At 48.0% G+C, this 12,923-nt stretch overlaps 1 protein-coding gene across 1 annotated transcript in view; it reads left to right on the top strand.

Moving 5' to 3' along the window:
* The window catches only part of LOC120056825 (relaxin receptor 2-like), a 121,057-nt gene that overhangs the window by 20,547 nt on the left and 87,587 nt on the right, over positions 1–12,923 (top strand). The window contains exon 5 of the mRNA XM_039005055.1: positions 7,915–7,986. Within this exon, the coding sequence (XP_038860983.1) occupies positions 7,915–7,986 (72 nt within the window). The remainder of the gene's footprint in view (positions 1–7,914; positions 7,987–12,923) is intronic.

Below are 12,923 nucleotides of genomic sequence, written 5' to 3'. Positions count from 1 at the left end.
CAATTACTGTCCAACCTCTCTAACCACGCTCACCTACCAACCTTTCAATTACTGTCCCAACTCTTAACCCGCTCCCCTCTACCAACCTTTCAATACTGTCCCAACTCTTAACCCGTCCTCGTACCAAACCTTTCAATTACTGTCCCAACCTCTTAACCCGCTCCCTCTACCAACCTTTCAATTTACTGTCCCAACCTCTTAACCGCTCCTACCAACCTTCAATTACTGTCCCAACCTCTTAACCGCTCCCCTACCAACCTTTCAATTACTGTCCCACCCTCTTAACCGCTCCCCTACCAACCTTTCAATTACTGTCCCAACCTCTTAACCGCTCACCTACCAACCTTTCAATTACTGTCCCAACCTCTTAACGCTCACCCTTACCAACCTTTCAATTACTGTCCCAACCTCTTAACCGCTCTCCTACCAACCTTTCAATTACTGTCCCAAACCTCTTAACCGCTCACCTACCACCCTTCAATTACTGTCCCAACCTCTTAACCCGCTCCCTGTACCAACCTTTCAATTACTGTCCCAAACCTCTTAACCGCCACCTCTACCAACCTTTCAATTACTGTCCCAACCTCTTAACCCGCCCTCACCTACAATCCTTTCAATTACTGTCCCAACCTCTTAACCCGCTCCTCTACCAACCTTCAATTACTGTCCCAACCTCTTAACCCGCACTATCCAACCTTCAATTACTGTCCCAACCTCTTAACCCGCTCCCTACCAACCTTTCAATTACTGTCCCCACCTCTTAACCGCTCTCACCTACCAACCTTTCAATTACTGTCCCAACCTCTTAACCGCTCACCTACCAACTTTCAATTACTGTCCCAACCTCTTAACCCGCTCCTCGCTACCAACCTTTCAATTACTGTCCCAAAACCTTAACCCGCTCCCCTTACCAACCTTTCAATTACTGTCCCAACCTCTTAACCGCTCACCTACCAACCTTCAATTACTGTCCCAAACTCTTAACCCGCTCCCTACCAACCTTTCAATTACTGTCCCAACCTCTAACCCGCTCCCTCTACCAACCTTTCAATTACTGCCCACCTTTAACCCGCCTCACCTACCAACCTTTCAATTACTGTCCCAACCTCTTAACCCGCTCACCTACCAACCTTTCAATTACTGCCCCAACCTCTTAACCGCTCGCCTACCAACCTTTCAATTACTGTCCCAACCTCTTAACCCGCTCACCTACCAACCTTCAATTACTGTCCCAACCTCTTAACCGCCCTCACCAACCTTTCAATTACGTCCCAACCTCTTAACCCGCTCCTCGTACCAACCTTTCAATTACTGTCCCAAACTCTAACCCGCTCCCCTATACCAACCTTTCAATTACTGTCCCAACCTCTTAACCCGCTCCTCACCTGTACCAACCTTCAATTACTGTCCCAACCTCTAACCCGCCTCACCTACCAACCTTTCAATTACTGTCCCAACCTCTTAACCCGTCACCTATCAACCTTTCAATTACTGTCCCAACCTCTTAACCCGCTCACCTACCAACCTTTCAATTACTGTCCAAACCTCTTAACCCGCTCGCCTCTACCAACCTTTCAATTACTTCCCAACCTCTTAACCGCTCACCTACCAACCTTTCAATTACTGTCCCAAACCTCTTAAAACGCTACTATCAACCTTTCAATTACTGTCCCAACCTCTTAACCCGCCCTCTACCAACCTTTCAATACTGTCCAACTCTTAACCGCTCACCTACCAACCTTTCAATTACGTCCAACCTCTAACCGCCTCACCTATCAACCTTCAATTACTGTCCCAACTCTTAACCCGCTCCTCTTACCAACCTTTCAATTACTGTCCCAACCTCTTAACCCGCTCCCCTCTACAACCTTTCAATTACTGTCCCAACCTCTTAACCCGCTACCCTACCAACCTTTCAATTACTGTCCCAACCTCTAACCCGCTCGCTACCAACCTTTCAATTACTGTCCCAACCTCTTAACCGCTAACCTACCAACCTTTCAATTACGTGTCCCAACCTCTTAACCGCTCGCTACCAACCTTTCAATTACTGTCCCAACCTCTTAACCCGTCCTCGTACCACCTTTCAATTACTGTCCCAACCTCTTGAACCCGCTCGCCTACCACCTTTCAATTACGGTCCCACAACTCTTAACCCGGCTCCCCTACCAACCTTTAAGAGGTTGGGACAGTAATTGAAAGGTTGGTAGGGGAGCGGTTAAGAGGTTGGGACAGTAATTGAAAGGTTGGTAGGGGAGCGGGTGAAGAGTTGGGACAGTAATTGAAAGGTTGGTAGAGGGGAGCGGGTTAAGAGGTTGGGACAGTAATTGAAAGGTTGGTAGGTGAGCGGGTAAGAGGTTGGGACAGTAATTGAAAGGTTGGTAGGTGAGCGGGTTAAGAGGTTGGGACAGTAATTGAAAGGTTGGTAGGTGAGCGGGTTAAGAGGTTGGGACAGTAATTGAAAGGTTGGTAGAGGGGAGCGGGTTAAGAGGTTGGGACAGTAATTGAAAGGTTGGTAGGTGAGCGGGTTAAGAGGTTGGGACAGTAATTGAAAGGTTGGTAGGTGAGCGGGTTAAGAGGTTGGGACAGTAATTGAAAGGTTGATAGGTGAGCGGTTAAGAGGTTGGGACAGTAATTGAAAGGTTGGTAGGTGAGCGGTTAAGAGGTTGGGACAGTAATTGAAAGGTTGATAGGTGAGCGGTTAAGAGGTTGGGACAGTAATTGAAAGGTTGGTAGGTGAGCGGTTAAGAGGTTGGGACAGTAATTGAAAGGTTGGTAGAGGGGAGCGGTTTAAGAGGTTGGGACAGTAATTGAAAGGTTGGTAGAGGGGAGCGGGTTAAGAGGTTGGGACAGTAATTGAAAGGTTGGTAGGTGAGCGGGTTAAGAGGTTGGGACAGTAATTGAAAGGTTGGTACAGGGGAGCGGTTAAGAGGTTGGGACAGTAATTGAAAGGTTGGTAGGTGAGCGGTTAAGAGGTTGGGACAGTAATTGAAAGGTTGGTAGAGGGGAGCGGGTTAAGAGGTTGGGACAGTAATTGAAAGGTTGGTAGGTGAGCGGTTAAGAGGTTAGGACAGTAATTGAAAGGTTGGTAGGTGAGCGGGTTAAGAGGTTGGGACAGTAATTGAAAGGTTGGTAGGTGAGCGGTTTAAGAGGTTGGGATAGTAATTGAAAGGTTGATAGGTGAGCGGTTAAGAGGTTGGGACAGTAATTGAAAGGTTGGTAGAGGGGAGCGGTTTAAGAGGTTGGGACAGTAATTGAAAGGTTGGTAGAGGGGAGCGGGTTAAGAGGTTGGGACAGTAATTGAAAGGTTGGTAGGCGAGCGGGTTAAGAGGTTGGGACAGTAATTGAAAGGTTGGTAGAGGGGAGCGGGTTAAGAGGTTGGGACAGTAATTGAAAGGTTGGTAGGTGAGCGGGTTAAGAGGTTGGGACAGTAATTGAAAGGTTGGTACAGGGGAGCGGTTAAGAGGTTGGGACAGTAATTGAAAGGTTGGTAGGTGAGCGGTTAAGAGGTTGGGACAGTAATTGAAAGGTTGGTAGAGGGGAGCGGGTTAAGAGGTTGGGACAGTAATTGAAAGGTTGGTAGGTGAGCGGTTAAGAGGTTGGGACAGTAATTGAAAGGTTGGTAGGTGAGCGGGTTAAGAGGTTGGGACAGTAATTGAAAGGTTGGTAGGTGAGCGGTTAAGAGGTTGGGATAGTAATTGAAAGGTTGATAGGTGAGCGGTTAAGAGGTTGGGACAGTAATTGAAAGGTTGGTAGAGGGGAGCGGTTTAAGAGGTTGGGACAGTAATTGAAAGGTTGGTAGAGGGGAGCGGGTTAAGAGGTTGGGACAGTAATTGAAAGGTTGGTAGGCGAGCGGGTTAAGAGGTTGGGACAGTAATTGAAAGGTTGGTAGAGGGGAGCGGGTTAAGAGGTTGGGACAGTAATTGAAAGGTTGGTAGGTGAGCGGGTTAAGAGGTTGGGACAGTAATTGAAAGGTTGGTACAGGGGAGCGGTTAAGAGGTTGGGACAGTAATTGAAAGGTTGGTAGGTGAGCGGTTAAGAGGTTGGGACAGTAATTGAAAGGTTGGTAGAGGGGAGCGGGTTAAGAGGTTGGGACAGTAATTGAAAGGTTGGTAGGTGAGCGGTTAAGAGGTTGGGACAGTAATTGAAAGGTTGGTAGAGGGGAGCGGGTTAAGAGGTTGGGACAGTAATTGAAAGGTTGGTAGGCGAGCGGTTAAGAGGTTGGGACAGTAATTGAAAGGTTGGTAGAGGGGAGCGGGTTAAGAGGTTGGGAAAGTAATTGAAAGGTTGGTAGAGGGGAGCGGGTTAAGAGGCTGGGACAGTAAATGAAAGGTTGGTAGGCGAGCGGTTAAGAGGTTGGGACAGTAATTGAAAGGTTGGTAGAGGGGAGCGGGTTAAGAGGTTGGGACAGTAATTGAAGGTTGGTAGGTGAGCGGTTAAGAGGTTGGGACAGTAATTGAAAGGTTGGTAGAGGCGAGCGGGTTAAGAGGTTGGGACAGTAATTGAAAGGTTGATCGGCGAGCGGGTTAAGAGGTTGGGACAGTAATTGAAAGGTTGGTAGAGGGGAGCGGTTAAGAGGTTGGGACAGTAATTGAAAGGTTGGTAGAGGGGAGCGGGTTAAGAGGTTGGGACAGTAATTGAAAGGTTGGTAGAGGGGAGCGGGTTAAGAGGTTGGGACAGTAATTGAAAGGTTGGTAGGTGAGCGGGTTAAGAGGTTGGGACAGTAATTGAAAGGTTGGTAGGTGAGCGGTTAAGAGGTTGGGACAGTAATTGAAAGGTTGGTAGAGGGGAGCGGGTTAAGAGGTTGGGACAGTAATTGAAAGGTTGGTAGAGGGGAGCGGGTTAAGAGGGTGGGACAGTAATTGAAAGGTTGGTAGAGGGGAGTGGGTTAAGAGGTTGGGACAGTAATTGAAAGGACTGTATTGGGACTGTACTGGGTTAACACTGTACTGGGTTGGGACTGTACTGGGTTAACACTGTACTGGGTTAACACTGTACTGGGTTAACACTGTACTGGGTTGGGACTGTACTGGGTTAACACTGTATTGGGTTAACACTGTACTGGGTTAACACTGTACTGGGTTGGGACTGTACTGGGTTAACACTGTACTGGGTTGGGACTGTACTGGGTTAACACTGTACTGGGTTAACACTGTACTGGGTTAACACTGTACTGGGTTGGGACTGTACTGGGTTAACACTGTACTGGGTTAACACTGTACTGGGTTAACACTGTACTGGGTTGGGACTGTACTGGGTTAACACTGTACTGGGTGGGACTGTACTGGGTTAACACTGTACTGGGTTAACACTGTACTGGGTTGGGACTGTACTGGGTTAACACTGTACTGGGTTAACACTGTACTGGGTGGGACTGTACTGGGTTAACACTGTACTGGGTTAACACTGTACTGGGTTGGGACTGTACTGGGTTAACACTGTACTGGGTTAACACTGTACTGGGTTGGGACTGTACTGGGTTAACACTGTACTGGGTTAACACTGTACTGGGTTAACACTGTACTGGTTTAACACTGTACTGGGTTAACACTGTACTGGTTTAACACTGTACTGGGTTAACACTGTACTGGGTTAACACTGTACTGGGTTGGGACTGTACTGGGTTGGGACTGTACTGGGTTAACACTCTACTGGGTTAACACTGTACTGGGTTAACACTGTACTGGGTTGGGACTGCACTGGGTTAACACTGTACTGGTTTGGGACTACACTGGGTTAACACTGTACTGGGTTAACACTGTACTGGGTTGGGACTGCACTGGGTTAACACTGTACTGGGTTGGGACTACACTGGGTTAACACTACACTGGGTTAACACTGTACTGGGTTAACACTGTACTGGGTTAACACTGTACTGGGTTGGGACTGCACTGGGTTAACACTGTACTGGGTTAACACTGTACTGGGTTGGGACTGCACTGGGATAACACTGTACTGGGTTGGGACTGTACTGGGTTAACCCTGTACTGGGTTGGGACTGCAATGGGTTAACACTGTACTGGGTTAACACTGTACTGGGTTAACACTGTACTGGGTTAACACTGTACTGGGTTGGGACTGTACTGGGTTAACACTGTACTGGGTTGGGACTGTACTGGGTTAACCCTGTACTGGGTTGGGACTGCACTGGGTTAACACTGTACTGGGTTAACACTGTACTGGGATGGGATTGTACTGGGTTGGGACTGTACTGGGTTAACACTGTACTGGGTTGTGACTGTACTGGATTAACACTGTACTGGGTTGGGACTGTACTGGGTTGGGACTGTACTGGGTTAACACTGTACTGGGTTGGGACTGTAATGGGTTTGGACTGTACTGGGTTGGGACTGTACTGGGTTAACACTGTACTGGGTTGGGACTACACTGGGTTAACACTACTCTGGGTTAACACTGTACTGGGTTAACACTGTACTGGGTTAACACTGTACTGGGTTGGGACTGCACTGGGTTAACACTGTACTGGGTTAACACTGTACTGGGTTGGGACTGCACTGGGTTAACACTGTACTGGGTTGGGACTGTACTGGGTTAACCCTGTACTGGGTTGGGACTGCAATGGGTTAACACTGTACTGGGTTAACACTGTACTGGGTTAACACTGTACTGGGTTAACACTGTACTGGGTTGGGACTGTACTGGGTTAACACTGTACTGGGTTGGGACTGTACTGGGTTAACCCTGTACTGGGTTGGGACTGCACTGGGTTAACACTGTACTGGGTTAACACTGTACTGGGATGGGACTGTACTGGGTTGGGACTGTACTGGGTTAACACTGTACTGGGTTGTGACTGTACTGGATTAACACTGTACTGGGTTGGGACTGTACTGGGTTGGGACTGTACTGGGTTAACACTGTACTGGGTTGGGACTGTAATGGGTTTGGACTGTACTGGGTTGGGACTGTACTGGGTTAACACTGTACTGGGTTGGGACTGTACTGGGTTAACACTGTACTGGGTTGGGACTGTACTGGGTTGGGACTGTACTGGGTTGGGACTGTACTGGGTTAACACTGTACTGGGTTGGGACTGCAATGGGTTAACACTGTACTGGGTTAACACTGTACTGGGTTAACACTGTACTGGGTTAACACTGTACTGGGTTGGGACTGTACTGGGTTAACACTGTACTGGGTTGGGACTGTACTGGGTTAACCCTGTACTGGGTTGGGACTGCACTGGGTTAACACTGTACTGGGTTAACACTGTACTGGGATGGGACTGTACTGGGTTGGGACTGTACTGGGTTAACACTGTACTGGGTTGTGACTGTACTGGATTAACACTGTACTGGGTTGGGACTGTACTGGGTTGGGACTGTACTGGGTTAACACTGTACTGGGTTGGGACTGTAATGGGTTTGGACTGTACTGGGTTGGGACTGTACTTGGTTAACACTGTACTGGGTTGGGACTGTACTGGGTTAACACTGTACTGGGTTGGGACTGTACTGGGTTGGGACTGTACTGGGTTGGGACTGTACTGGGTTAACACTGTACTGGGTTGGGACTGTACTGGGTTAACACTGTACTGGGTTGGGACTGTACTGGGTTAACACTGTACTGGGTTGGGACTGTACTGGGTTGGGACTGTACTGGGTTGGGACTGTACTGGGTTAACACTGTACTGGGTTGGGACTGTACTGGGTTAACACTGTACTGGGTTGGGACTGTACTGGGTTAACACTGTACTGGGTTGGGACTGTACTGGGTTAACACTGTACTGGGCTGTGTTGTTGCTAGAAAACATATGTTATGTACCACAAACTGAATGACTTCATGTTATTTTAGAATGAGAAGGCTATTAAATATGTTTCCTAGTTCCTGGTGAAGTAATGTTGAACCACTGTGCTTGACTTAACGATGTGTTTGTGGTGTTTCTTCTCTCAGGTTCCTACAGAACAACAGTATTCAGACCATCTCCAGTCAAGCCTTCAGTGGACTCTACAAACTAGAGAAACTGTGAGTAATGAGAGACCTCTTTACATCTTACTAAAGACAGACGGGGGACAGAGAGAGAGAGAGCGGGGTGGGGAAAGAGGGGGAGAGAGAAAGAGAGGTGGGGAGAGGGAGGGAGAGAGAGAGAGATGGGGAGAGAGAGAGAGGGGTGGGGAGAGGGAGGGAGAGAGAGAAAGAGAGATGGGGAGAGAGAGAGAGGGAAAGAGAGAGAAAGAGAGATGGGGAGAGAGAGAGAGAGAGAGAGAGAGAGAGAGAGAGAGAGAGAGATGGGGAGAGAGAGAGGGAGAGAGAAAGAGAGATGGGAGAGAGAGAGAGAGAGAGGGAGAGAGAAAGAGAGAGAGATGGAGAGAGAGAGGGAGAGAGAAATAGAGATGGGGAGAGAGAGAGAGAGAGGGAGAGAGAAGGAGAGAGAGAGAGAGAGAGAGAGAGAGAGAGAGAGAGAGAGAGAGAGAGAGAGAGAGAGGGAGAGGGAGAGGGAGAGAGAGAGCGCGAGAAAGGGAGAGAGAAAGAGAGATGGGGAGAGAGAGAGAAAGAGAGGTGGGGAGAGAGAGGGAGGGGCCGACAGAGGAAAGAGAGAGAAGGGGGGAGGGCAATGTAAACATGTGTTTCCCATGCCAATAAAATCATTTGAATTTAATTGATTGAGAGAGACATACTGTACTGGGTTTACAACAATACCGTTTTCTGTTGATAAAGACAGAACTGCTATTTCAGGGAATGTGTTTGCGGGTGTTCTTCCTTTACATATTCATTTACATTTACATATTCATTTACATATATGCATATTCCTATGGTCACCAAGAAGGGCCTACAGCCTAGATCTGTCCCCAACCAAGGAGGGCTTACAGCCTAGATCTGTACCCAACCAAGGAGGGCTTACAGCCTAGATCTGTCCCCAACCAAGGAGGGCCTACAGCCTAGATCTGTCCCCAACCAAGGAGGGCCTACAGCCTAGATCTGTCCCCGACCAAGGAGGGCCTACAGCCTAGATCTGTCCCCAACCAAGGAGGGCCTACAGCCTAGATCTGTCCCCAACCAAGGAGGGCCTACAGCCTAGATCTGTCCCCAACCAAGGAGGGCCTACAGCCTAGATCTGTCCCCAACCAAGGAGGGCCTACAGCCTAGATCTGTCCCCAACCAAGGAGGGCCTACAGCCTAGATCTGTCCCCAACCAAGGAGGGCCTACAGCCTAGATCTGTCCCCAACCAAGGAGGGCCTACAGCCTAGATCTGTCCCCGACCAAGGAGGGCCTACAGCCTAGATCTGTCCCCAACCAAGGAGGGCCTACAGCCTAGATCTGTCCCCAACCAAGGAGGGCCTACAGCCTAGATCTGTCCCCAACCAAGGAGGGCCTACAGCCTAGATCTGTCCCCAACCAAGGAGGGCCTACAGCCTAGATCTGTCCCCAACCAAGGAGGGCCTACAGCCTAGATCTGTCCCCGACCAAGGAGGGCCTACAGCCTAGATCTGTCCACAACCAAGGAGGGCCTACAGCCTAGATCTGTCCCCGACCAAGGAGGGCCTACAGCCTAGATCTGTCCCCAACCAAGGAGGGCCTACAGCCTAGATCTGTCCCCAACCAAGGAGGGCCTACAGCCTAGATCTGTCCCCAACCAAGGAGGGCCTACAGCCTAGATCTGTCCCCAACCAAGGAGGGCCTACAGCCTAGATCTGTCCTCAACCAAGGAGGGACTACAGCCTAGATCTGTCCCCAACCAAGGAGGGCCTACAGCCTAGATCTGTCTACAACCAAGGAGGGTCTACAGCCTAGATCTGTCCCCAACCAAGGAGGGCCTACAGCCTAGATCTGTCCACAACCAAGGAGGGCCTACAGCCTAGATCTATCCCCAACCAAGGAGGGTCTACAGCTTAGATCTGTCCCCAACCAAGGAGGGTCTACAGCCTAGATCTGTCCCCAACCAAGGAGGGCCTACAGCCTAGATCTGTCCCCAACCAAGGAGGGCCTACAGCCTAGATCTGTCCCCAACCAAGGAGGGCCTACAGCAGCACCTAGATCATCTGCACAGATTCTGCCAGACCTGGGCCCTGACAGTAAATCTCAGTAAGACCAAAATAATGGTGTTCCAAAAAAGGTCCAGTTGCCATGACCACAAATACAAATTCCATCTAGACACCGTTGTCCTAGAGCACACAAAAAACTATACATACCTTGGCCTAAACATCAGCTCCACAAGTAACTTCCACAAAGCTGTGAACAAGCTGAGAGACAAGGCAAGAAGGGCCTTCTATGCCATCAAAAGGAACATCAAATTCAACATACCAATTAGGATCTGGCTAAAAATACTTGATTCAGTTATATAACCCATTGTCCTTTATGGTTGTGAGGTCTGGGGTCCGCTCACCAACCAAGAATTCACAAAATGGGCCAAACACCAAATTGAGACTCTGCGTACAGAAATATACTCTGTGTACAACGTAAAACACCAAATAGTTAATTCAGAGCAGAATTAGGCCGATATCCAGAAAAGAGCCGTTAAATTTTACAACCACCTAAAAGGAAGCGATTTCCAAACATTCCATAACAAAGCCATCACCTACAGAGAGATGAACCTGGAGAAGAGTCCCCTAAGCAAGCTGGTCCTAGGGCTCTGTTCACAAACACAAACAGACCCCACAGAGTCCTCACCTACAGAGAGATGAACCTGGAGAAGAGTCCCCTAAGCAAGCTGTCCTGGGGCTCTGTTCACAAACACAAACACGCCCCGCAGAGCCCCAGGACAACAACACAATTAGACCCAATCAAATCATGAGAAAACAAAAAGAAAATTACTTGACACATTGGAAAGAATTAACAAAATAACAGAGCAAACTAGAATGCTATTTGTCCCTAAACAGAGAGTACAGAGTGCCAGAATACCTGACCACTGTGACTGACCCAAACTTAAGGAAAGCTTTGACTATGTACAGACTCAGTGAGCATAGCCTTGCTATTGAGAAAGGCCGCCGTAGGCAGACATGGCTCTCAAGAGAAGACAGGGTATGTGCACACTGCCTACAAAATGAGGTGGAAACTGAGCTACAGTTCCTAACCTCCTGCCCAATGTATGACCATATTAGAGACACATATTTCCCTCAGATTACACAGATCCACAAAGAATTTGAAAACAAATCACAGTCTGATAAACTCCCATATCTACTGGGTGAAATACCACAGTGTGACATCACAGCAGCAAGATGTGTGACCTGTTGCCACAAGAAAAGGTCAACCAGTGAATAACAAACACTATTGTAAATACAATGTATATTTATGTTTATTTATTTTAAAATATTATTTCACCTTAATTTAACCAGGTAGGCCAGTTGAGAACAAGTTCTCATTTACAACTGCGACCGGGCCAAGATAAAGCAAAGCAGTGCGACAAAAACAACAACACAGAGTTACACAGAAACAAACGTAAAGTCAATAACACAATAGAAAAATCTATATACAGTGTGTGGAAGTGAAGTAAGGAGGAAAGGCAATAAATAGTTGCGAAGTAATTACAATTTAGCAAATTAACACTGGAGTGATAGATGTGCAGATGATGATGTGCAAGTAGAAATACTGGTGTGCAAAAAAGTAAATAAAAACAATATGGGGATGAGGTAGTTGGATGGGCTATTTACAGATGGACTATGTACAGCTGCAGCGATCGGTTAGCTGCTCAGATAGCTGATGTTTAAAGTTAGTGAGGGAGATATAAGTCTCCTTGTGTGAGAAGTATGTCTGTCTGTCTGTCTGTCTGTCTGTCTGTCTGTCTGTCTGTCTGTCTGTCTGTCTGTCTGTCTGTCTGTCTGTCTGTCTGTCTGTCTGTCTGTCTGTCTGTCTGTGTCCGTCTGTCTGTCTCTCTCTGATGATAGATACTGCAGTTGTTCCTGCAAGTCTACTTTATCAGTGGAATGAAACACTCGTCATTTGGACATAAAAGTAAAGTACCAGATGACCAACAGGAGACAGTTAAATATCCCACTAAATAACAACAGTTAGCGCTCTCATATTATTATCTGATAGCGTATAGCCATAAAGCATGTACCAGCCCAGACACACAGTAATGGCAATATCCTCTCTCCATAAAGCATGGCTTAAACTAGACTGTGCGTCAGCTTTAACATACAGGCTGTAAATACAGTCTAGAGATGTGACTCAAAGGTCACCCGATTCCCTATATAGTTTAATGGAGTACTGGCTGAATGACAACAGACACAGAATATAATAAGGAATTGTATTGATTAGTTTTGGGGAACGTTCACCAGACCTCGTCGCTGATGACAAGTTGCCCCTCCTCTATTCACCCCCCTCCTCTATCCACCCCCCTCCTCTATTCTCCCTCCTCTATTCTCCCCCCTCCTAGCACACCCCCCTCCTCTATTCTCCCCCCTCTATTCTATTCACCCCCCTCCTCTATTCACCCCCTTCCTTGCACCCCCCCTCTATTCTCCCCTTTCCTAGCACCCCCCCTCTATTCTCCCCCCTCCTAGCACCCCCCCTCTATTCTCCCCCCCTCTCTATTCTCCCCCCTCCTCTATTCTCCCCCCTCCTCTATTCTCCCTCCTCTATTCTCCCCCCTCCTAGCACAGCCCCCTCCTCTATTCTCCCCCCTATTCTCTCCTCTGCTGCTGATGATGTAATACTAATGACCCCCCCATGTCTTTACTACGCTGAGCCCCCCGCGGCTGGGAGAAAGGCGTTCCAATGACAGGCCTTTAAGGTTATTTTGCTGGTGGTGGTGGAGAGGAGGGGTTATTACTGTTTACTGTTGCTGTAAAACAACAAGTGGGAGACACAAGATTTGAGTTGACATGTACGGGGCATTCAGAAAAGTATTCAGACCCCTTGACTTTTTCAACATTTTGTGACATTACAGCCTTATTCTAAAATGGATTAAATTTGTTTTCCCTCATCAATCTACACACGATACCCCATAATGACATCACAATAC

Source organism: Salvelinus namaycush, chromosome 12, assembly GCF_016432855.1.
Source record: "Salvelinus namaycush isolate Seneca chromosome 12, SaNama_1.0, whole genome shotgun sequence".
Lineage (NCBI taxonomy): Eukaryota > Metazoa > Chordata > Actinopteri > Salmoniformes > Salmonidae > Salvelinus > Salvelinus namaycush.
This window is presented reverse-complemented; position numbering and strand designations above follow the sequence as displayed.